The sequence below is a fragment of the Pleurodeles waltl genome, chromosome 12 (assembly GCF_031143425.1).
Source record: "Pleurodeles waltl isolate 20211129_DDA chromosome 12, aPleWal1.hap1.20221129, whole genome shotgun sequence".
NCBI classification, from domain to species: Eukaryota; Metazoa; Chordata; class Amphibia; order Caudata; family Salamandridae; genus Pleurodeles; species Pleurodeles waltl.
The window spans coordinates 216,994,243-217,020,428 of NC_090451.1; the positions used below are offsets into that span (position 1 = coordinate 216,994,243).

Below are 26,186 nucleotides of genomic sequence, written 5' to 3' on the forward strand. Positions count from 1 at the left end.
GACACCATCCGTGCCTCAAAGACAAAGAAGAAATGGGCCTCCAGCGCTCCTCTGTGCAACGAGGGGGCCTCCTTAAAGTCCTGGGGAAGAGGGGGGTGCGGCACGCACCCCCTCTGCACTACTGACGGGCCCCTCCTGGGGCCTGCGATCACTGCCCCCCCCGGGCCTCCACCGGCCCTCACGAGGGGGGGGAGGGCCAAGGTTGACAAATACAAATCCAGTTGTCGGTGCGGCCCGTCCGGTCATCGAGGAAGAGGCAGGCACCAAAGTCAGTGCCTGCCAGTGCCCTGGGGGTGCTCCAAGGAGCGCGCTTCTCCCCGGGGGCACGACAGGAGCACTTGTGCTCCGAGTAAAAAAAAACAAAAAAAAAAACACAGCTACTTCGAGTGCCCCGGGGGCACAAAGCAGCGCGCTCACTTGCGCTTGCTGCCACAACTTGCCCCGGGCTGCGGCAGTGATTTCTTTAACCCAAATCACTACCCAAGGGGAAGCGCTTTCGAGCGCTAGGGGAATCCCCAAAGGAGCGCTTTCCTAAGCGCTAGATTTAAGCATCCAACGTAGCACCTCTCGTGCTTTAGAGTCACTGCAGGGGTCAGAGGCCACAGCACCCTGCCCCTGGGGAGTCCAGGTTCCAGAAAAGGCCCACAGGTGGTGGGGCCTTAGCAACAGGCCAGCACAAGGGAAAGGCAGCAAGTGGCATGTCCTTTATAGTGACCAAACAGGTTACAGGTCAGCACATCGGCAGCAGTCCATGGCGATCCCTGGTAAGTCCTTCCAGCATTTCTGTGTCCAGTTCCATGATGTTCAAAGAGTCTCCAAATTGTGGGGGAAATTCCCCTGTACTTATAGTCAGTTCTTAGTGTTTTACAATGGTAGGGAGAGGAGGTTCCAGCCAGTTACAACTGGTTCTGGGAGTGCCCCCTCTCTCCTTTCAGCACAGGCTCCAAACATCAGTGGGGGGTTAACAACCCTATTGTGTGAGGCCAGGGCACAGCCTTTACAAATGTAGGTGTGCCCCGCCTCTCCCAGCCCAGGAAGACTATTCATTATGCAGATGCACCTCTGTGACACCTCCACCCTCCCTGTGTACAGGCTGTCTGAAAAGTATGCACAAAGCCCCAACTGTCACCCTGCCCAGACGTGGATTGGAGTCAAGCTGCAAAACACCAGAGTCATAAGCACAGATAAATGCACACTTTCTAGAAGTGGCATTTCTGTGATAGTAATAAAAAAATACACCCACACCAGTAAGCAGGATTTATTATCACCACCACAACCATACCAAACACGCCTACGCTACCCCTCATAAATCAGACAATACCCTTTACACATAAGGGAGGGCATTTCTAATGCAATCCTATGAGAAAGCAGCACTCACAGCAGTGAGACACCAAGTTAGGCTGTTTGTCACTACCAGGGCAGGCCATGTAATATGGCACATGTCTTGCCTTTCTACATACATGGCACCCTGCCCATAGGGCTGGCTAGGGCGTACCTTAGGGGTGACTTACATGTAGAAAAAGGGGAGTTCTGGGCCTGGCAAGTAGGTTTAGATGCTAGGTCCCTGTGGCAGAAAACTGTGCACACAGGCCCTGCGCTAGCAGGCCTGAGACAGGTTTGAAAGCCTACTTCAGTGGGTGGCGCAAGCAGCGCTGCAGGCCCACTAGTAGTATTTAATTTACAGGCCCTGGGTATAGAGATACCACCGTACAAGGGACTTATAGGTAAACTAAATATGCCAATTAGGTATAAGCCAATCATACCAACCTTAGATGGGAGAGCACCTGCACCTTAGCACTGGTCAGCAGTGATAAAGTGCTCAGAGTCCTAGAGCCAACAGCGAGAGGTCAGAAAAACCAGGAGGAAGGAGGCAAAAAGACTGGGGATGACCCTGCGTAAGGCAAAAAGTCCAACAGAGGCCAGTACCCCAGAGGCTGGGGAAAATATCAAACATCAAAACAAGCCTCACAACAAAGTAAGCAGTGACTTGTGCCATTCCTTCCCAATTCACACCTCCCCTGTGGGGGGAAGACTGCAAAAGTTCCACAACAATTGGCTAAACATTACTACAGACAGCTGGGTATTATCAATTATCCCCAATGGCTATTGCTTAGAATTGACACAAACCCCACCAAACATTCCACCAAAACCACACAGGCTAATCACAGACCATATCACTCTGTTGCAGGAAGAAGTCAAATCTCTTACTCAAACAAGCAATAGAAGCTGTGCCACAAAATCAAATAGGGACCCAAGTTTACTCACTGTATTTCCTCATTCCCAAAAAAGATGGCACCCTAAGGCCAATATTAGATCTCAAACCTCAATCTTTACATCCTGTCAGAACACTTGCATATGGTGACACTACAGGATGTTATCCCACTACTTCAGCAACACGATTTCATGGCAACATTAGACCTCAAAGATGCGTATTTTCACATACCCATTCATCCTGCGCACAGAAAATATCTCAGGTTTGTCATTCAAGGAAAGCAATATCCGTTCAAAGTGTTACCTTTCGGAATAACAACAGCTCTGAGGGTATTCACAAAATGCCTGGCGGTAGTCGCAGCCTACCTAAGAGGACAACACATTCTTGTCTTTCCTTATCTAGACGATTGGCTTATAAAATCAAACAGTCATACACAGTGTCAAAACCATGCGCATTATGTAATACAAACCCTGCACACCCTAGAGTTCTCCATAAACTACCAAAAGTCACAACTACAACCTGCGCAAATTCAACAGTATTTAGGGGCAATACTAAATACTCTAAAAGCGCTTGCAAGTCCAAATAAGCAAAGAATACAAGCCTTTCACAATATATTGGCACAAAAATAGAGGTCAATAGTACACTGTCAAATTTGTGATGAAAGTATTGGGCATGATGGCATCCTGTATTGCAATTGTTCCACATGCAAGACTAAACATGCGGCCCTTTCAACAGTGCCTTGCACAACAATGGTCACAAGCACAGGGTCAACTTCAAGATCTAGTGTTGATAGACCGCCAAACATACATGTCCCTTCAGTTGTGGAATTCCACAAATCTAAACGAAGGGCGGCCATTTCGAGACCCTGTGCCTCAGACCATACTTACAACAAATGCATCAATGATTGGCTGGGGACTGAACCTCAACAATCGCAATATTCAAGGGCAGTGGGATGCCCAACATAAACAGCTACATATAAATCACTTAGAGTTGTAAGCTGTCTTCCTAGCACTCAAAGCTTTTCAGCCTCTCCTTATTCACAAAAATGTCTTGATCAAAACAGACAACATGACCACCATGTATTATCTAAACAAACAAGGAGGGACACATTAGTCCTAACTCTCCCTCCTAACTCCTAACAAATTTGGAAATGGGCAATACACAACCAAATTCACCTGGTAGGACAGTACATTCCAGGGATACACAACCAAATTAGCAGATGTTCTTAGCAGAAATCGTCAACAGACACACGAGTGGGAGATTGACCCTCAAGTACTTCAAACATACTTTCATCAATGGGGAACATCAGATATAGATCTGTTCGCCACCAGCGAAAATGCAAAATGCCAAAACTTCGCATCCAGATACCCACATCCCCTATCCAAGGGCAATGCTCAATGGATCAATTGGCCAGGAATATTTGCTTACGCTTTTCTCCCTCTCCCACTCATTCCATTTCTAGTCAACAAACTGCTTCAAAACACGCTCAATCTGATACTCATAGCGCCAACGTGGGCACTTCAGCCGTGGTACACAACACTATTAGACCTGTCAGTAGTACCACACTCCAAACTCCCAAGCACACCAGATCTGTTGACCCAAAACAAAGGGCAGATCAGGAACCCAAATCCCAACACACTCAATCTAGCGATTTTGCTCCAGAGGCCATAGAATTTGGGTATCTACAACTACCAACTGAATGTATGGAAGTTATTAAGAAAGCAGGAAAACCCACTACCAGACAGTGCTATGCCAATAAATGGAAAAGATGTGTATATTACTATCAATATAAACAAATTGCTCCTCTTTCAGCATCAATACAAGATATTGTATGCTATTTGCTTCATTTACAAAAATCAAATTTAGCTTTTTCTTCCATAAAAATACATCTCACTGCAATTTCCGCATATTTGCAAAATATACAGCACAGCTCTTTATTTAAAGTTCCTGTTATCAAAGCCTTCATGAAAGGTTTAAAACTCATCTTCCCACCTAGAACACCTCCAGTTCCTTCGTGGAATCTAAACATAGTGCTTATGCGACTTATGGGCCCACCATATGAACCTGTGCACTCATGTCAAATGCAATTCTTAACATGGAAAGTTGTCTTCCTAGTCGCAATCACATCATTGCCAAGAGTTAGTGAAATTCAAACTTTTACAATTGAAGAACCGTTCATACAAGTACATAAACATGAAGTCGTACTACGAACTAACCCTAAATTTCTTCCTGAAGTAGTATCACCTTTTCGTATCAAACAAACAGTGGAACTACCAGTCTTCTTCCCACAGCCAGATTCTGTGGCAGAAAGAGCTCTACATACATTAGATATTAAAATAGCACTCATGTACTACATAGATAGAACAAAACCATTCATGTAAACTAAACAGCTATTTGTAGCTTTTCAAAAACCTCATATTGGTAACCCCATTTCAAAACAAGGTTTAGCAAGATGGATAGTAAAATGCATCCAAACATGTTACCTCAAAGCTAAAAGACAGCTCTTAGTTGCATCTAAAGCACATTCCACAAGGAAACAAGGGGCTATAATGGCCTTCTTAGGAAATATACCAATGGCTGAAATATTTAAAGCAGCTACTTGGTCAACACCACATACATTTACTAAACATTATTGTGTAGATGTTTTAGCAGCGCAGGAAGCCACAGTAGGTCAAGCTGTACTAAGAACATTATTTCAAACAACTTCAACTCGTACAGGCTAACCACCACTTTTATGGGAGTAATAACTGCTTTCTAGTCTATGCACAGCATGTGTATCTGCAGCTAAACATGCCATTGAACAGAAAATGTCACTTACCCAGTGGACATCTGTTCGTGGCGTGTTCCGCTGCAGATTCACATGCACCCTCCCACCTCCCCGGAAGCCTGTAGCCGTTTAAGTTAAACACTTGTATGTGTGTGTGTGTATATGTATGTGTGTGTGTATATGTATATATATATATTCCATTTGCATGGACATCTGTAGGAAGTTGTCTCTGTATGCATTATTTCAAAGTAAAGAATAGTATGCACAGAGTCCAAGGGTTCCCCTTAGAGGTAAGATAGTGTCAAAAAGAGATAATACTAATGCTCTATTTTGTGGTAGTGTGGTCGAGCAGTAGGCTTATCAAAGGAGTAGTGTTAAGCATTTGTTGTACACACACAGGCAATAAATAAGGAACCCACACTCGGAGACAATTCCAGGCCAATAGGTTTTTGTATAGAAAAATATATGTTCGATGGCATCTGTCGCTGTAGATACGCATGTTCTGCAATAGCTCGCCATCTGGTGTTGGGCCGGAGTGTTACAAGTTGTTTTTCTTCGAAGAAGTCTTTCGAGTCACGGGACGAGTGACTCCTCCTTTTGTCTCCATTGCGCATGGGCGTCGACTCCATCTTCGATTGTTTTTTTTCCGCCATCGGGTTCGGATGTGTTCCTGTCGCTCCGAGTTTCGGAACGGAAAATTAGCTAATTTCGGAAGATTTTCGTCGGTATTGTTGCGTTCGGGATCGGCGTACTTAGATTCCACACCGCATCGAAGATCGAAGAGCTCCGGTGCCCTTCGGGGTAGTTTTTCGATCCTCCGTCGGGGCCTGGTCGGCCCGACCGCGTGCTGAAGAACGCCGATGGAACGGACCCCGTTCCGTTTCTGCCCCAAATGCCACAATAAATACCCCTACACAGACCAACACTTGGTCTGCAACCTGTGCCTGTCACCTGAGCACAGCGAAGACACCTGCGAGGCCTGTCGTGCGTTCCGGTCCCGAAAAACACTCCGAGACCGTCGAGCCAGAAGACTTCAGATGGCGTCCGCACCGACAGCCCAACGGGAGTTCGAGGAACAGGAAGAGGAAGGTACCTTCTCGATCCAAGACTCAGACTCCGAAGGATTCGACGATACACAAACCGTGAGTAAGACGTCGAAATCCACTCAGAGGAACATTTACAAGGCCCAGGGGACGCCACTGCCACCAGGCCATGGCTCGACCCATAAATTCGGTGACCGACCGTCGGCACCGAAAAAGGCCCAAACAGTGCCGAGATCGTCCGACTCCGGTCGAGACACCGGCACGCAGCCTTCTCGGGACCGAGAAAGTGCTGGAGACAAGCCTCGACACCGAGATGCCGGTGTGGAAACGGCTCGACGCCGAGACAGCGGCACCGAAACAGATCGACGCCGAGAGGTTTCGGCCCCGAAAAGGAAAAAAGTCACCTCGGAGCCGAAAAAACACGCAGACAAAGTTTCGATGCCGAAACAAACTGCAAGCGACCCAGCTTCAGGCTCTTATACAGAAGAGCACTCGCTAACCTCCCAAATGCAGAAGCATAGGTTTGAGGAAGAGCTACAAGCAACTGATGTGGACCATACGCAAAAGCGTATCTTCATTCAGCAGGGGACAGGAAAAATAAGCACCCTTCCCCCCATTAGGAGAAAGAGAAGGTTGGAGTTCCAGACGGAACAAACACCACAACCAAAAGTGGTGAAAAGAGTTACACCACCACCCTCTCCTCCGCCCGTGATTAACGTTTCACCAGCACAAACTCCATCACACTCCCCAGCTCACACCACCATGAGCCAGGGTGACCAAGATCAGGACGCATGGGACCTATACGACGCCCCAGTGTCAGATAACAGTCCGGAGGCATACCCTACAAAGCCATCTCCACCAGAAGACAGCACCGCGTACTCTCAAGTGGTGGCTAGAGCAGCACAATTTCACCACGTAAGCCTCCACTCAGAACAGGTCGAGGATGATTTCTTATTCAACACACTCTCCTCCACCCACAGCTCATACCAAAGCCTGCCTATGCTCCCTGGTATGCTCCGGCACGCAAAAGACATCTTTAAGGAGCCGGTCAAAAGTAGGGCAATCACACCAAGGGTGGAAAAAAAGTATAAGCCGCCTCCTACGGACCCGGTTTTCATCACTACACAGCTGCCACCAGACTCTGTCGTTGTAGGAGCAGCTAGGAAAAGGGCCAACTCTCACACATCTGGAGATGCACCACCCCCAGATAAAGAAAGCCGCAAGTTCGATGCAGCTGGTAAAAGAGTCGCAGCACAAGCTGCAAACCAGTGGCGCATCGCGAACTCCCAGGCACTACTTGCGCGCTATGACAGAGCCCACTGGGACGAGATGCAACATCTCATTGAACATCTGCCCAAGGACTTCCAAAATAGGGCAAAACAAGTGGTTGAGGAGGGACAGACCATCTCCAACAACCAGATACGCTCCTCCATGGACGCTGCAGATACAGCTGCACGGACAATTAATACATCTGTAACTATCAGAAGGCATGCATGGCTCCGAACGTCTGGATTTAAACCAGAGATTCAACAAGCAGTTCTCAATATGCCTTTTAATGAAAAAGAACTGTTCGGTCCAGAAGTGGACACAGCGATTGAGAAACTCAAAAAAGATACGGACACTGCCAAAGCCATGGGCGCACTCTACTCCCCGCAGAGCAGAGGGAATTACAGCACATTCCGTAAAACGCCCTTTCGAGGGGGGTTTCGGGGTCAAAGCACACAAGCCAGCACCTCACAAGCCACACCGTCCAGTTACCAGGGACAGTATAGAGGAGGTTTTCGGGGACAATATAGAGGAGGGCAATTCCCTAGAAATAGAGGAAGATTTCAGAGCCCCAAAACCCCTACTACTAAACAGTGACTCACATGTCACTCACCCCCTCCACACAACACCAGTGGGGGGAAGAATAGGTCATTATTACAAAGCATGGGAGAAAATCACTACAGACACTTGGGTTCTAGCAATTATCCAACATGGTTATTGCATAGAATTTCTACAATTCCCTCCAAACATACCACCAAAAGCACAAAATTTAACAACACACCATTCCAATCTCCTGGAGATAGAAGTGCAGGCACTATTGCAAAAGAATGCAATCGAATTAGTGCCAAACACACAAATAAACACAGGAGTTTACTCACTGTACTTTCTGATACCAAAGAAGGACAAAACACTGAGACCAATCCTAGACCTCAGAGTAGTGAACACTTTCATCAAATCAGACCACTTCCACATGGTCACACTACAAGAAGTATTGCCATTGCTAAAACTACACGACTACATGGCAACTTTAGACCTCAAGGATGCTTATTTCCATATACCAATACACCCATCGCACAGGAAATACCTAAGGTTTGTATTCAAAGGAATACATTACCAATTCAAGGTACTGCCTTTCGGATTAACAACCGCACCAAGAGTCTTTACCAAATGTCTAGCGGTAGTCGCTGCACACATAAGAAGGCAGCAAATACATGTGTTCCCATATTTGGACGACTGGCTAATCAAGGCCCATTCGTTCATACAGTGCTCAAATCACACAAATCAGATCATACAAACCCTCTTCAAACTCGGGTTCACCGTCAACTTTACAAAATCCAACATTCTGCCGCGCAAGGTACAACAATACCTAGGAGCCATAATAGACACATCAAAGGGAGTAGCCACTCCAAGTCCACAAAGAATTCTAAATTTCAACACCATCATACAACGCATGTATCCAACACAAAAGATACAGGCAAAGATGGTATTACAACTCCTAGGCATGATGTCTTCATGCATAGCCATTGTCCCAAACGCAAGACTGCACATGAGGCCCTTACAACAATGCCTAGCATCACAGTGGTCTCAAGCACAGGGTCACCTTCTAGATCTGGTGTTAATAGACCGCCAAACTTACCTCTCGCTTCTGTGGTGGAACAACATAAATTTAAACAAGGGGCGGCCTTTCCAAGACCCAGTGCCACAATACGTAATAACAACAGATGCTTCCATGACAGGGTGGGGAGCACACCTCCATCAACACAGCATACAAGGACAATGGAACGTACATCAAACAAAACTGCATATCAATCACCTAGAACTTCTAGCAGTTTTTCAAGCACTAAAAGCCTTCCAACCAATAATAGTTCACAAATACATTCTCGTCAAAACAGACAACATGACAACAATGTATTATCTAAACAAGCAGGGGGGGACGCACTCCACGCAGTTAAGCCTGCTAGCACAAAAAATTTGGCATTGGGCAATTCACAACCAAATTCGCCTAATAGCACAGTTTATACCAGGGATCCAAAATCAACTCGCAGACAATCTCTCTCGAGATCATCAACAGGTCCACAAATGGGAAATTCACCCCCAAATTCTGAACACTTATTTCAAACTCTGGGGAACACCTCAGATAGACTTGTTTGCGACAAGGGAGAACGCAAAATGCCAAAACTTCGCATCCAGATGCCCACACAAACAATCCCAAGGCAATGCCCTATGGATGAACTGGTCAGGGATATTTGCTTACGCTTTTCCTCCTCTCCCTCTCCTTCCTTACCTGGTAAACAAACTCAGTCAAAGCAAACTCAAACTCATATTGATAGCACCAACTTGGGCAAGGCAACCCTGGTACACAACGCTGCTAGACCTATCAGTGGTACCCTGCATCAAATTGCCCAACAGGCCAGATCTGTTGACACAGCACAACCAAAAGATCAGACACCCAGATCCAGCATCGCTGAATCTAGCAATCTGGCTCCTGAAATCCTAGAATTCGGGCACTTACAACTTACCCAAGAATGTATGGAAGTCATAAAACAAGCCAGAAGGCCATCCACCAGGCACTGTTATGCAAGTAAATGGAAGAGGTTTGTTTGCTACTGCCATATTAATCAAATACAACCATTACACACAACTCCAGAACATGTAGTGGGTTACTTGCTTCACTTACAAAAATCTAACCTAGCTTTCTCTTCCATTAAAATACACCTTGCAGCAATATCTGCATACCTGCAGACTACCTATTCAACTTCCCTATATAAGATACCAGTCATTAAAGCATTCATGGAGGGCCTTAGGAGAATTATACCACCAAGAACACTACCTGTTCCTTCATGGAACCTAAATGTTGTCCTAACTAGACTTATGGGTCCACCTTTTGAACCCATGCACTCCTGCGACATACAGTTCCTAACCTGGAAGGTGGCATTTCTCATCGCCATTACTTCCCTAAGAAGAGTAAGCGAGATTCAGGCGTTTACAATACAGGAACCTTTTATACAACTACACAAAAATAAAGTCGTCCTAAGGACCAATCCTAAATTTTTGCCAAAGGTTATTTCACCGTTCCATCTAAATCAAACAGTGGAACTTCCAGTGTTCTTTCCACCGCCAGATACCGTAGCTGAAAGGGCACTACATACATTAGATGTCAAAAGAGCATTGATGTATTACATTGACAGAACAAAAAACATCAGAAAGACTAAACAACTCTTTATTGCATTTCAAAAACCTCATGCAGGAAACCCAATTTCAAAACAAGGTATAGCCAGATGGATAGTTAAATGCATCCAAATCTGCTACCTTAAAGCTAAACGACAGCTGCCCATTACACCAAGGGCACACTCAACCAGAAAGAAAGGTGCTACCATGGCCTTTCTAGGAAACATCCCAATGCAAGAAATATGTAAGGCAGCCACATGGTCTACGCCTCACACATTCACCAAGCACTACTGTGTAGACGTGTTATCCGCACAACAAGCTACAGTAGGTCAAGCCGTATTAAGAACATTATTTCAGACTACTTCCACTCCTACAGGCTGATCCACCGCTTTTGGGGAAATAACTGCTTACTAGTCTATGCAGAACATGCGTATCTACAGCGACAGATGCCATCGAACTGAAAATGTCACTTACCCAGTGTACATCTGTTCGTGGCATCAGTCGCAGTAGATTCGCATGTGCCCACCCGCCTCCCCGGGAGCCTGTAGCAGTTTGGAAGTTACCTTCAATTATTTATATATGTGTCATCTCAACCTTAAATAGGTGCATACTTAGTCACTCCATTGCATGGGCACTATTACTACAATTCAACTCCTACCTCACCCTCTGCGGGGAAAAACAATCGAAGATGGAGTCGACGCCCATGCGCAATGGAGACAAAAGGAGGAGTCACTCGGTCCCGTGACTCGAAAGACTTCTTCGAAGAAAAACAACTTGTAACACTCCGGCCCAACACCAGATGGCGAGCTATTGCAGAACATGCGAATCTACTGCGACTGATGCCACGAACAGATGTACACTGGGTAAGTGACATTTTCATTTCTTAGTTTATTTTAAGAACCACAGGTTCAAATTTTACATGTAATACTTTAAATGAAAGGTATTGCAGGTAGGTACTTTAGGAACTTTGAATTAGCAAAATAGCATATACAGGGAGTGCAGAATTATTAGGCAAGTTGTATTTTTGAGGATTAATTTTATTATTGAACAACAACCATGTTCTCAATGAACCCAAAAAACTCATTAATATCAAAGCTGAATATTTTTGGAAGTAGTTTTTAGTTTGTTTTTAGTTTTAGCTATGTTAGGGGGATATCTGTGTGTGCAGGTGACTATTACTGTGCATAATTATTAGGCAACTTAACAAAAAAAAATATATACCCATTTCAATTATTTATTATTACCAGTGAAACCAATATAACATCTCAACATTCACAAATATACATTTCTGACATTCAAAAACAAAACAAAAACAAATCAGTGACCAATATAGCCACCTTTCTTTGCAAGGACACTCAAAAGCCTGCCATCCATGGATTCTGTCAGTGTTTTGATCTGTTCACCATCAACATTGCGTGTAGCAGCAACCACAGCCTCCCAGACACTGTTCAGAGAGGTGTACTGTTTTCCCTCCTTGTAAATCTCACATTTGATGATGGACCACAGGTTCTCAATGGGGTTCAGATCAGGTGAACAAGGAGGCCATGTCATTAGATTTCCTTCTTTTATACCCTTTCTTGCCAGCCACGCTGTGGAGTACTTGGATGCGTGTGATGGAGCATTGTCCTGCATGAAAATCATGTTTTTCTTGAAGGATGCAGACTTCTTCCTGTACCACTGCTTGAAGAAGGTGTCTTCCAGGAACTGGCAGTAGGACTGGGAGTTGAGCTTGACTCCATCCTCAACCCGAAAAGGCCCCACAAGCTCATCTTTGATGATACCAGCCCAAAACCAGTACTCCACCTCCACCTTGCTGGCGTCTGAGTCGGACTGGAGCTCTCTGCCCTTTACCAATCCAGCCACGGGCCCATCCATCTGGCCCATCAAGACTCACTCTCATTTCATCAGTCCATAAAACCTTAGAAAAATCAGTCTTGAGATATTTCTTGGCCCAGTCTTGACATTTCAGCTTGTGTGTCTTGTTCAGTGGTGGTCGTCTTTCAGCCTTTCTTACCTTGGCCATGTCTCTGAGTATTGCACACCTTGTGCTTTTGGGCACTCCAGTGATGTTGCAGCTCTGAAATATGGCCAAACTGGTGGCAAGTGGCATCGTGGCAGCTGCACGCTTGACTTTTCTCAGTTCATGGGCAGTTATTTTGCGCCTTGGTTTTTCCACACGCTTCTTGCGACCCTGTTGACTATTTTGAATGAAACGCTTGATTGTTCGATGATCACGCTTCAGAAGCTTTGCAATTTTAAGAGTGCTGCATCCCTCTGCAAGATATCTCACTATTTTTGACTTTTCTGAGCCTGTCAAGTCCTTCTTTTGACCCATTTTGCCAAAGGAAAGGAAGTTGCCTAATAATTATGCACACCTGATATAGGGTATTGATGTCATTAGACCACACCCCTTCTCATTACAGAGATGCACATCACCTAATATGCGTAATTGGTAGTAGGCTTTCGATCCTATACAGCTTGGAGTAAGACAACATGCATAAAGAGGATGATGTGGTCAAAATACTCATTTGCCTAATAATTCTGCACTCCCTGTACAGTTTTCACATAAATCACATATAGCTATTTTAAAACTAGACAGTGCAATTTTCACAGTTCCTACGGGGGAGTAAGAGTTTGTTAGTTTTTGCAGGTAAGTAAACCACCTACAGGGTTCAAGTTTGGGTCCAAGTTGCCCACCATTGGGGGTTCAGAGCAACCCCAAAGTTACCACACCAGCAGCTCAGGGCCGGTCAGGTGCAGAGGTCAAAGTGGTGCCCAAAACGCATAGGCTTCAATGGAAAAGGGGGTGCCTGGTTCCAGTCTGCCAGTAGGTAAGTACCCGTGTCTTAGGAGGGCAGACCAGGGGTTTTTTGTAGGGCACCGGGGGGGGACACAAGTCCACACAGAAAGTACACCCTCAGCAGCGCGGGGGCGGCCGGGTGCAGTGTGCAAACAAGCGTCAGGTTTGTAACAGGAATCAATGGGAGACGAAGGGGTCTCTTCAGCGATGCAGGCAAGGGGGGGGGCTCCTCGGGGTAGCCGCCACCTGGGCAAGGGAGAGGGCCTCCTGGGGGTCACTCCTGCACTGGAGTTCGGATCCTTCAGGTCCTGGGGGCTGTGGGTGCAGAGTCTTTACCAAGCGTCGGGATCTGAGGAGCAGGCAGTCGCGGTCAGGGGAAGCCTCGGGATTCCCTCTGCAGGCGTCGCTGTGGGGGCTCAGGGGGGGCAACCCTGGCTACTCACGGTCTCGCAGTCGCCGGGGAGTCCTCCCTGAAGTGTTTGTTCTCCACAAGTCGAGCCGGGGGCGTCGGTGCAGAGTAGCAAGTCTCACGCTTCCGGCGGGAAACGCAAGTTGTTTTAAAGTTGCTCCTTTGTAACAAAGTTGCAGTCTTGGGTGAACAGAGCCGTTGTCCTCAGGAGTTCTTGGTCCTTCTAGAGCAGGCCAGTCCTCTGAGGATTCAGAGGTCGCCGGTCCCTATGGAAAGCGTCGCTGGAGCAGTGTCTTTAGAAGGGGGGAGACAGGCCGGTAGAGCTGGGGCCAAAGCAGTTGGTGTCTCCATCTTCTCTGCAGGGTTTTTCAGCTTAGCAGTCCTCTTCTTCTTAGGTTGCAGGAATCTGAGTTCCTAGGTTCAGGGGAGCCCTTAAATACTAAATTTAAGGGCGTGTTTAGGTCTGGGGGGGTTAGTAGCCAATGGCTACTAGCCCTGAGGGTGGGTACACCCTCTTTGTGCCTCCTCCCAAGGGGAGGGGGGGGGTCACATTCCTATCCCTATTGGGGGAATACTCCATCTGCAAGATGGAGGATTTCTAAAAGTCAGAGTCACCTCAGCTCAGGACACCTTAGGGGCTGGCCAGTGACTCCTCCTTGTTATTCTCATTATCTCCTCTGGCCTCCGGTGTTCTTTAGTGAGATCATCTGTTTGAGTCACTTCTTTCTTGGATATTACATTTTCTTGTGGCTCTTTGTATCCTTTGGGATCCAGATTTTTGCCCTGGCTGGCTGTTGTTTTCTTGTGATCCTGTGTGTGTGTGTCTCTATATATATACATATATATACATATATACACACACACACACACACACACACACACACACACACACACACACACACACACACACACACACACACACACACACACACACACACACACACACACACACACACACACACACACACACACACACACACACACACACACACACACACACACACACACACACACACACACACACACACACACACTGCTGTTTTTCTAATAGATGACTACAGGATAACAGAATTATATAGCTTTGGTCTCCATCAAAAAGGAGACATTTTATATACAGTATACAACAGTGCAGAAGGACACGTAGGTGCACTACATAACATTCTTCCTTTACCTACAAAGATAGTGTATAGCCCTTTTTTTTATTTTTTTTTTAGGAATGCATTGGCAGATTATTTCGCCACTTCATACTCTGTCCAGTAAAGCGTAGGCACTATACGTAGGAAGCTTTCTATCATAGGTCATGGCTATTTTGTTAGCTTCACATGTTCCAATAATTTGCATACAGTCATTTCTAGATACACAATAAAAGGACTGTTGAAACATCTCCACAGGAAGATCTAACATGTTGTAATTAAGCAGGAACAGAATTCATTATTATTTGCATTGCTCCATTGCATTAGTGTGTGAACTAAAAAAAAAAGTAGCACAGCTTGGTTGTGCCTTAGGTACAGGACTGAACTAGAAACCAAAGTCGACCCTGGCCAAAATGTTTAAACCAATCCCTCATACAACAGAAGGTGCGATTAGATGAGGCTTTAGAGGTGGTTGGGTAAGGGGTGTTGGTGGGCCATGGCAGCCCTTCCTGGTCTGAAAGCTGCCCAAACTCTGCACCCTACCTGGAGACATGTCAGAGCTGCAAAATTGCCAATCAAGCCCTGGCTAGGTAGCACCTATCTAGCGTATAGGTACCAGTTATACATTCAGTTGCGAATGATCACTGAGATGGTGAGCAAAAGTAGTGGCTGTTTCTACAGCTCCTAAGTTTGAAACATATTACATATGATGTCTCTGATTATATACGAATGATACATCCATCTTTGATAATTTCAACTAGTATATTGTTCCATTTCTCTTTCAGGGAGAGTTCCCGTGGGATGACAAAGATTTCAGATACTTGGCAGTGTTGGTTGCAGGGTTTACATCAGGATTTCTCTATTTATACTTCCGAGACAATGGCAAAGAGATCACCTGGAAGGATTTTGTACATTACTACCTGGCCCGAGGACTGGTGAGAGAGAGCTATTGGCTTTATGTGTTTTGGAGTGTAAGGAAATGTATCAAGTAGTGCATAAAGTACAAAAATTGACGGTTTCCATTTTAATTAAAATATAGAACTCTAGGCTACCTGCTACTTTCATTTCTGTTGACAAGGATCTACTGTGCTTCTTCTAACATAGGCTAAAAACCTGTGACCTGAAAATATAGCTTTTCACATAGGTGGTTTGTGCTTCTGTTTGGAATATTTCCAGTTACTGAGCTGGGATTATGCACTCTAGACCTGGGATGCCTTGTGCATGTGCAGTGGTATCTGTACTGTGATTCTCTGTTTTCTTTGTTAAAGGAAAGCTCACCTCCATATTGCATTGTCTCAGCAAGCAGAACAAGATGAAAACACCTGTATGAAAGTCAAACATATCCTACATGTACATTCTGTATGAAAGAAGGGTCTCTAAACCACACCCACAACTCTTGTAAGAGTCTAGCTTATCAGAGCAATAAAAGCATTATAAGATTTCTTAACTTAACTTATAGACCGCCTTATGAGGGATTTGAAGCTAGCCGTGTTGCCCACAATGCACTCCCTCCCTTTTTTTTTTTTTTTTTTTTTGTCGGCTCAACGTAGAAAGCTCAGTCAGGGACTGAGACTGCAGCGGAATGTAAAAGCACTTGTTATCAGCAACATATGAGGCAATAGAGCAATACTGGTTTGTGGCAGGATCTCTGAAGGCTCCTTAATTTACCCAGAGATCACACCAGCACTAAGACTGCATTACAAATTACCTGTTGTTAAGTGCAATTATACCAAGGGGGAAGAATCTCTAACTCTGGCTGGCATCTGTACACCAAATAATGAGTGTCACAAGGTATTCCATCCAGAGTGGGGAGTAATGTACCTGTCAAATTTTTCTGCATATCATTTTCCCGAATGGGACGAGTAGAATATGGCAACATCAGAGGAAGCTTTGTTGGGGGTTGCAAGGAGTGGGGGCAGGGGGTGGGGAGGGCTTGCAGATCACACCATGGCAGGCCAGTCCTTGAGGAGGGGTTGGGGGGAGACAATATTATCTTTTTTCCCCTATGGTGAAAAAAAAGTGCATTAGATAGCTGGGCCTATGTTCACAACCCTGTCTTTGATTTTACTGGGCGTGGATCTGCACAGAGTGAGACTGTAGTAGTTGTTTCTGGATCCAGAGTTACTGTGTCCAGTATAGGAAGACCTGGAAGCCTGTATGTAAGTTACCAGGCTACTTGCAGTTGCTTGGAGTTGCATGAATGGCTAAACACCCAATTGGCACGGGTCAGTGGTCACAGGCTTGATTAGCAATATCTAGTGTTTGTAATTGCCAAGATGCAGAGACAACTTTATGGTACTGTGCGTAAAAGGTGTTGAGATGCTGATCGTTTGCAGACGTGTGGTGATATTTGACAATCTTAACAGGAGGTAGGTCGCTTATGTGGAATACCTGGTCATCCAAGGTTTATTGAGGATTCTCTACAGCACAAGTCTTATGGAGCCCAGTGCTGTGGAACAGGCCTCCAAAGTCTTCCAATGTGTATCACACATCAAGGATGTCTTGGTATGGCAAACATTCTGCCCTCTGCTTTCACCAGTGTTGAGTTCAGTACCTTGTTACCATAACCACAAATTTAAACTCACCTTGTTATCTCAGTCATTTTTTCTGTAACTTGTTGATTACTGAAGATGCTACTCAAGATATACTCTTTTCTGATATAGATTAAAACTTGGATGTTCTTTTTGGATCTGTAAATTGGTCCAGGAAACCCATTGAGATGTCTCCTAAATTTAATTTGTAATTTACATTTTAATTTGTGATAAACCAACTTCTATATTTAGTTTTATTCCGTTCTGTGCCTAAGACCAATATGCTAATGACATACCTGATCTTATTGCAAAAATCAAATGCCTGCAATGCATTATTGTCTTCTCAACACATCCCTCGTGTTAGTGAGGTGTTGGGTCCATCATCTATAGTTACCTTTTAACATTTCTGTGCAAGACATCAGTATTTTTGTATGTACAGCTTAAGGCTTTATCTGTGTAGCTATAAACAACTCCATGTAAGGGGGCACACTGTTATGACCAACTGTTAGGATTAACGTTGTGTCTTCTCTAGTGTTTGTCTGCTAATTGTATTGTAAGATTGGTTGGGATAACAGCCTTATTTAATCTTGAAGGCACAAACTTAATTCAATTTTATGAGATATTGGGTTGGCTTTTGTCCAACCGAGTTTGGTGAGCCACATGGTACTCGGGGGCTACTGGGAGCTGGGATCATTTGTGTCTGATGTCTCTGAGTCCATCCTACCATGGCCCGCCTAACTGGTGAGGTACAACCTGTTCAACACTTGACTCTTAGTGGTATTGATGACAAGTAGTCACAAGCTTCTCGGAGAGGTTTGTGTGGGGCTACACTTAACAGACACCCAATAGAGTAATAATTATTATTTTCCTGCCCAGTGCTTATCTTTTCTAAAGAAAATAACTTTATTGCTTAGTGTGTGTACAACTGAGTTTTACTATCACAGAATGTGTCGTCTACCCACGGTACGAAAGACAGGCTATTAGTTTCAGATGGAGATCTCTCTCTGTTGCCTCGACCTTGCTTCTTATAAGGTACCTGTGGTGTGGATCGCATTGCTGGTGCAGCGCTTCCCCTTTTAAGCATGAATAGCAAGCACTCTGTCTCTCGATCTTCGTTTTGTTCCACGGTCGGACTCTTGTGGAATTCCCTCACTTCAGTACAGATTCCTTCCTTAATGAGGGGGGAGGTGTGCTGACCTCGTTTGGGTGAGGCAGCTGCTGTGCTCCTGATGGGCAAACACAGGCCACGCAGATGTGTTCTGGAGACAGTGGTGAAGGATGGCTGTGTTCAGGCAGAGATCGTCTTCTGAATGCACAGTGTCCATGACCTTGGAGGGGGGGGGGGGAATCCAGTTGTAGTCAGGCCTCCCTCAGCTGGACTAAGTGAGACCTTGGTTCAGCTCCTTTGTACTGAGTGAGTCTTTGGTTCAGCTGTGAGACATTGATGCTATCCTCTTTGCTTGAAGCTGCTATGGAGCAGCAGTGGGTAAGTCTCATCAAGTGCCTTTATAGGATAGCTTTTTGAGCTTGGCACATGTTCACAAGTGCCTCCGAGTAATAGCTTTACCTTGAGCAGCACAATCCACACAATTGGCAAGTGCAGTGACTGCAATATTAGTCATTCAGGCACTTGAAACAAGTGCCAGAGCTTCACAGGATCCTTCTTCAGTAGTATTGCAGCTTGCTTGAGCAACCTCTGGCAAGAGCAGCTGCTGTGATAGCATGGTTGGTGGGAATGTTCACTCTGATGCACTTCAGCAGTGCCCCAAATCCTCCGCTTCAGCGTTGGTAATCGGCTCTGAGCAAGGGAAATGCCAGTCACACTCTTCATGAGAATCTGTTGGATGGACCACAGCAGCAAAGGTCTACTGTTCTTGTCCACACTAATTGTCCGCTCCTTCTGCAGAAATGAATTTCTTATTCTTCCTTTTTTCCAGACTCTCTTGGTGTTCAAGGAAAGGGAAACAGCTGTTCCTCTTGATCGGAGTCCTCACCTCTGGGAAGCCGGCTATTAATTAGACACCAGCTGTAGTTATACCCCCCCCCCCCCACCCACCGTGTGTCAGAGGGAACTTGGGACAGCAACAGATAGTTGGTCAACAGTTCCAGTGCTCTTTGAAGCACCCTTACCTTGTGTCAAAGAGAACTTGAAACTGCAACAATTTGTTGGTCAACAGTTCCCACTTTTATACAGGGAGGGCACACCGGATGTGTATTTTTTTGTGCACTCACGGAACCGGTTTGGGTCCGTTCTCCTTGCATTGCTCTCCTCAGGCTGGCTTAGAGATTCTGTATTTTTCCAAAGGAATGCTTCTCAAAGCAGCCACAACAGAGGCACAAACAGTTGCGGTTTTTAGTCGGGTGCAGAATGCTCACAACATTGATCTGTGAGAGACAAAAGGCTGACTCACTTCTAAAGGACCTTTCACAGTATGACAACAGCGACTGCAGTCCTACCCTTAAACCCTCCTGTCCACCAAATGGCAGTATCAGGTAGACTAATTAGCAGTCTGTGAATCAGAAAAACCTGTTTGCATTTCTAAGGGGAAATCAGTCTCTTCTTACCCCTCTTCCCTGTCTAAGTTTCCTCCCTGCCGTCTCAGGAATGTCAGCAATACATTTCTACTGTCTTCCTGTTCACATGAATAGGGCAGGGGTTTTCAAGATGGAACCTGCAGTCCCATGCCACTCTGGTTCACTCAGGCAGTCAGTTGTGTGAGTAACACTCAGACTATTTGCAACACACAAATACCCAGGCTCTCAGGATCTTAGCACCAGGATCTAGGCTCATCCTGTAGCAGCAGAACTTTAAATATATATAGTGGTCCAGTAGGCCTCCACTCCTGTGACACTGCTGTGTTTGAAAATCCTAGTCTGACCAGCCCTTTTACATGTGTGTCACCACTGGCGACATGCATGAAGCTGCAACAGTGACAGTAGTCTTCTGCCGCTATAGAAAGCATGCATTATCGCCTCTCCAGGTCCAGAATCTGAGACTTATCAAAGGGTGAGAAATGCAGAAACCGCACAGTGATGAATGGTATGCTTGAGTTAATTTCTCCCCTGTCAAGCGCTCGGGCCACATCCCAGTCCAAAGGGTAGGCTTTGGAAACCCTAGATTAGCATGAGACTAGGGCCAAAAAAAAGACGGAATACAGATACTCACAGTAGGGCACAGGGGATAAGGGGTATGACTGTGCATAATGCAGGGGAAATTCCTCTCCCAGCAGATGCCCGCCCCGCCCCTCCCAGATCAGGCTACCAGGAACCTTACACCACCCTTTAAATTAGATCAGCAAAGTCCACGGAACGACCATGTGTATTCACATGGTTATTCTAGTTGTATTCCCTGCTGTGAGATCTAGGCCTTGCAGTAAAATAAACCACCTTCGCAACTTCAAAGTTCCACCCTTCATTGCCATCCACCTGTGCCCGTGATCTGATTGTACCACAAACTTGGTACCAAACAGAACTTTCTAAAAGCTCAAATTATGCCAAAGCAGTCCTCAAACGCCAGCTAATTTCTGCTCCCTGGGTAGTAACCTATGAATAATAAAGGCCACCAGATGCCCTCAAGTTGAGCCACAACCGTTCCAGTTACTTTAACTGAAGCATCTGTCTGCACAATGAAGGAATGACTGTATTCATGGTCCATATGTATAGTTGCATTGCTTAGTGCTGTCTTCAGTTCCTCTGAAGCTTTGTGGCACTCCTTAATCCAGATCACCTTCTTGGCCTGCTTCTTGGATGCCAAAGCTCTCAAAGGGGTCACTACCATCCCATACTTAGCTTCGAAGTTCCTGGAATAACAGGTGAGTCTTACTCTGACTTCATTCCTGGTAGTGGGCACGTCTACGATAGGACAGCCTGAATCTTAGCATCCACTGGGTGGATATTTACCTCACTCACCTGATGCCCAAACTAGACTACAATAGACTGCCACACTTTGCACTTGGTTAGCTTGATGGGCAGTTTCATTTTCTGTATCCAGACCAACACCATTTCTTGGTGCCTCCAGTTGTTCTCCCGTTGCTAAACACTGCAATAGCAACCAGGTAGGCCTCACTGAACTTTTTTAGCCCTCAGAAAATGTCATTCACGAGGCGGTGCAAATTGGCAGGATAGTTTTTTAGCCCAAAGGACATTACCTTAAACCAAAATAATGCCTCTGGCTTTAAAAATATAGGCCCTCATTTTGACTTTGGCAGTCTTCCTTGAACACCGCCAAAGCCGCAGGCACCAGAAGACCACCAGTGCTGGCGGTCTTCCACCCACCATATTACGGGTACTGCTGGATTTCCGACACACTTTTGGGCGGAAATCCAACAGTAATTGTGCTGGCGGGCAGAGGCGCATTGGCGGTTCCACCACCGGCCCGCCCCACCAGGAGGACACCGCTCCCATATTATGTGCAGTAATATGGTGTGGGGGTGTCCTGATGGCGGGGTGCTGCCAGAGGTGGAAGTGCCCATTACCTGCCGGACTACCTCCTCCCCGGACCAGGCAAGTCGATCGTCCGACAGGTGAGGGGGTGGGAGGGTGGGGCGTGTTGCGTTTGTAAATGGGTGTTAGTCTGCAGGTTTGTCTGCATGTGTGTTTGTGTGTACGTGTTTGTGTGTGTCTGCATGTTTGCGTGTGTGTATGCTTGTTTGTATGGGTGTGTGTATGGATGGGTGTGTGTATGCGTTTATGGATGTGTGTGTGTATGCGTTTATGGATGGGGGTGTGTATGCGTTTATGGATGGGGGTGTGTATGCGTTTATGGATGGGGGTGTGTATGCGTTTATGGATGGGGGTGTGTATGCGTTTATGGATGGGGGTGTGTAAGCGTTTATGGATGGGGGTGTGTATGCATGCATGTATGGATGGGTGTGTGCATGCGTGGTTGAATGCAAGTATGGATGCGTGTGAGTGAATGCGTGTATGTAATTGTAGGTGAATGAGTGTATGCATGGTGCGTGTGAGTGTATGCAGGGAGGGGTGCGCTGTACCTGGAGAGGAAGTCATCTACCGGTGACAGGGAAGAAATTCCCTGTCACCGGTAGCCTTTCCACCAGAGTTTTCGTGGCGGTACTAACGCAGCTGAAACCCTGGTGGAAAGGCGGCTCCTAATACCGCCGCAGTCTTCTGTGGACCGCTGGGTTGGAGATGTTGATCTCCGGCCCAGCATGTCCGACCGCCATGTCGGTATGAGTGGACATGTGGCGGGATGGCAGAGGCCAACCCACTACACTCATAATGTAATGGTCTTCACTGCCAGCCTGCTGGCGGTGAAAACGCCGGGTCATAATGACCACCATAGTCTTCTCCTTGGCATCAGACGTTTAAGCAATCATCCAGTAACCTCTAGTCCGATAGAAGTACTTTGCAATCGGTCCTCAAGCTTATCATTTCTGGGGATTGGATTTGCTCCTATCTTGGAGAATTTGTTGAATACTCAGTCGCCCTCAGAAAAGAGTCTGTGGGACTTTGCTTGGGATTCAGTACTACTGGACTGGCCTAAGGAATCCTGAAAACTCTCAATTGGCACCAAGTCTAACATCTTAGCTACCTTTGCCTTGTTGCATTTCTGGACACAGTCAGAAATGCGTTAATTCTTGCTCTTGGCAACATGACTATCTCCTGTTTCAATCACACAGACCGTTTTCAACAGTAGGGTCAGTGAGAATAGGTCTGGAAACTGTCCCAAATACTCTCTACATTCTCTGCTGCTCAGAGGTCTTCTTAGGGACAAATTGTCACCCTTCCATTGAACCATCTCCTATGTCACTATGCAGCATGTCAGAAATATTCTCAGTGTCTTCCTCTGCCATAGTCATGATGATTACTATGTGATCCCTTTGGAGGTAAGGCTTTAGCCAGTTCACAAGGAACACCCCTCTGAGTACACTTATTTTTTTCTGGAAAACTATTTTTATTCTTCTGCATAGTACAATTCGGAGTACTGTTACATTTATTCTAGTAGCCAACGTTTCTTCTTACAGTATTCTATAGTAAGTGGAGTGACGTGCTTCACAATTTCTGGTATTGCGAGGCTCACTCTTAATATCTAAACACAGTCTATTAATTTATTAATGTGTTTGTGCCTCCATGCTGTGTATTCCTTTCATCCGTTGTTCCATAATTGTAATTTCCTGTGCGTGCTACTGAGGTGTGTTTCCTTGTGTACCTGCGTTAGGGATGCTAGGATCTCAACCCTAGTAAAATCTCCTATCCTTTTCCCTCTTTTCACCTTTCTGTGGAGAAGGGCACCTTCAGACTTGGTGGTTTTCAATATTTCACCGTACCATATGTTTCAATTGGGACCTTTTTAAGGTCTTTTCCAGCTCATTGCTATCTGGTCTTTTTATTAATACTGCGGCTAGGTCAGTGAATCGGTTCCTTACTTTTTGGGTCTTCTGTCTGGTATGTATTTCTAGCATGCACACCTCTGGAGTTTTTTTGTATTAGCGATGCTATGTTTATCAGTTCTACCACAGCTCCCCAGCACTCGACAAATTCAGGGCATCCTCATACCATGTGATAGAATCCAGTGTCAGGTTTGTTACACCCAGGGTTTTTAGGTTGTGAATCCAGGTAGGTCTTGTTGATTTTCTTAGGCATAAAATATATGCCATGTATATGATAAAAGATGTTTTAGATGGAAACCGGCATTCTAGAGATTTTTAGGACACCTCTTAGGACTCTTCCCGGTCTTCCTCGCTATTGGGTTTATTTGTTGGCTGCACATGTTTCCTCAGTATGTCAAGTGAACATTTGGTGTGGCTCAGCAGTGCCTTATACATTACCATTGATGTATTCTTACTTTAGGTGGTACAAATTATTTTCAATTCCTGATGCTCTGGTGGTTTGCTAATCCCATTACTAAACAGTAACAAAAAACTGTGACCAATTTGTCTTCCTCGTCTTTCCCCTCTCTAGGTTTCAGTAATATCAATAATAATATAGTCTAGTGTGTAAGCATAGTAGTTATGCCATTCCCCTGAGCCTAGAGACTCTCATTTACCCATCTCGTGGGCCACTGCTTTTCTTTTGCTAAATAGTATAATTCAAAGTCTGGAGCTGTCATTCCTTCTTCCTGCTCTAGGAGTTGTTCTTTTGTTTGCACAAGTTTCTGTACGCCTGCTCTCTGAATACTTTCTAGTAATATAGCATCGATTTTTCTGAAATGTTCATTGGGGTCCTCATCTGAAGGGTTGTGAAATTATATAGCAACTGGGGTAGGGACAGCATTTCTTTTTGTATGGCAATTTCTCCTGCCACTGAAAATGGCAGTGTCCATTACAATGCTACACTTCTCATAGCTGTTATTGCCAGTTTGATATTTCTCTCTCATAAAACCTTTTTTATTTTCTATTTATTTGGACTCCTCTATATATCACCTATGAGTTGTCAATGAGTTGATCATCTGCAGGTTCTTGGTTCACTGGATACATGCTGAACTGGCTTATTTTTACTCTCTGTCCTGAACCTTCACCAGACTTATTTAGTGCCCTTATTGCGCCCTCTGTTCCCTGGAGGTTATCATATAGGTACAGTAGTGTGTCATCAGTGTACAATGAGGTATGGTATGCTACACCTCCGGAAGTAAATCCTCTAAAAGGCCCCCTTGTTTGAATAAGCATAGCAGTGCCTCCACTGCTAAAGCAAACAACAGAAATTAAAATGGGCATCCTTGTCTTGTTCCCTTGCCCACTTGATAAGCCCTTGACATTATTTCACCTGTCCTAATTCTGGCAGTTGGATTTATGTACAGAAGTTTTAAATCCTGCCCCTGGTGCTAGGCCTATGTGTTGTAAAAGAGCCTGGCTGCCAATATTTTATTTAACACTTTATATTCATTGCTGAATATTGAAAAAAGAAGCCTGTAGGATGCTGGTTCTGTGGCATCATTTCCCAGTTTTTAAAGTGGCACCCTGATGGCCTCTTTAGTAGTTGGAGGGGAAACTGTGTTCTGTGTTTGCAATGTGATACATTTCTGCCATTATATACTTGAGCAATAGGTCCATTTATGTCTCTTAGAATTGTTTAGGTAGGTCCTCGGAATCGGGCACTTGCCATGTCTTTTATTTCCTCCTTCACTGTCCATTGACCTTTAAGATTTGCTTCTGTATAATTCTGCATTGTCTCCCCTGTTCATGTGTCTTGGAGTTTGGAATGTACAGGCTAGTATTTCTGTCCTTGCTCCACCCCATCTCACTGTTATAGCCAGTGGGTTATAGTTTCAACGAGTTTTAGTCAAATATTCAGAGTGTATTGCTTCTGAACATACCTGGCTGAAGCATTCAGATCTATCTTGTACAAGTAGTTCATGTGTTCCAAATTGAAAGGAATAATTCCTTATGTTACGGGGTGTCTATTTAATCCCATTGTCAAAGCCACCCATCCAGGGGCTCAGCTATTCTGATCACTGTCTTTGTGAAGGGGGCGAATATGTCCTATCCAGGTGTGTATCTGTGATAAAATTAAGTTAGCGAATATTGACCATTTGCTCAGACACCTCATTAAGAAAAAATGGTTGGTCTGTATTTGGGGTGTAAATGTTCTCTTGTGCAATAAATTTGTATCTCTCTTTCGTCTCTTTAATTCTGATGGATACTTCGAAATGCAGATTCTTCACCTTGTAAATATGCCCAGCGTCCGACTGAATCTGGAATATATAAACAGCATAGTTTGTGCTCATTGATAGGTGGCGCCTTGCCACTTTGATTTAACTTTGTTCCAACACAGAAGAAACAACAGACCCAGCCTCATCTGTAGCTCACTTCCAACTTTTCCTTGTTATTTAATGAGATCTTTTGTAATTACAAAATTATTTTTTCCAAAGTGCAAGGAAACTCCAGGGTTTAAGCCTTGT

General features: G+C 45.2%; 1 protein-coding gene across 4 annotated transcripts in view; it reads left to right on the forward strand.

Moving 5' to 3' along the window:
- The window catches only part of LOC138267469 (mitochondrial inner membrane m-AAA protease component AFG3L1-like), a 431,197-nt gene that overhangs the window by 48,972 nt on the left and 356,039 nt on the right, over nucleotides 1–26,186 (forward strand). For all 4 annotated transcript variants that reach the window (XM_069216427.1, XM_069216425.1, XM_069216426.1 and 1 more), the window contains one exon: nucleotides 15,584–15,733. In XM_069216427.1, the coding sequence (XP_069072528.1) occupies nucleotides 15,584–15,733 (150 nt within the window). The remainder of the gene's footprint in view (nucleotides 1–15,583; nucleotides 15,734–26,186) is intronic.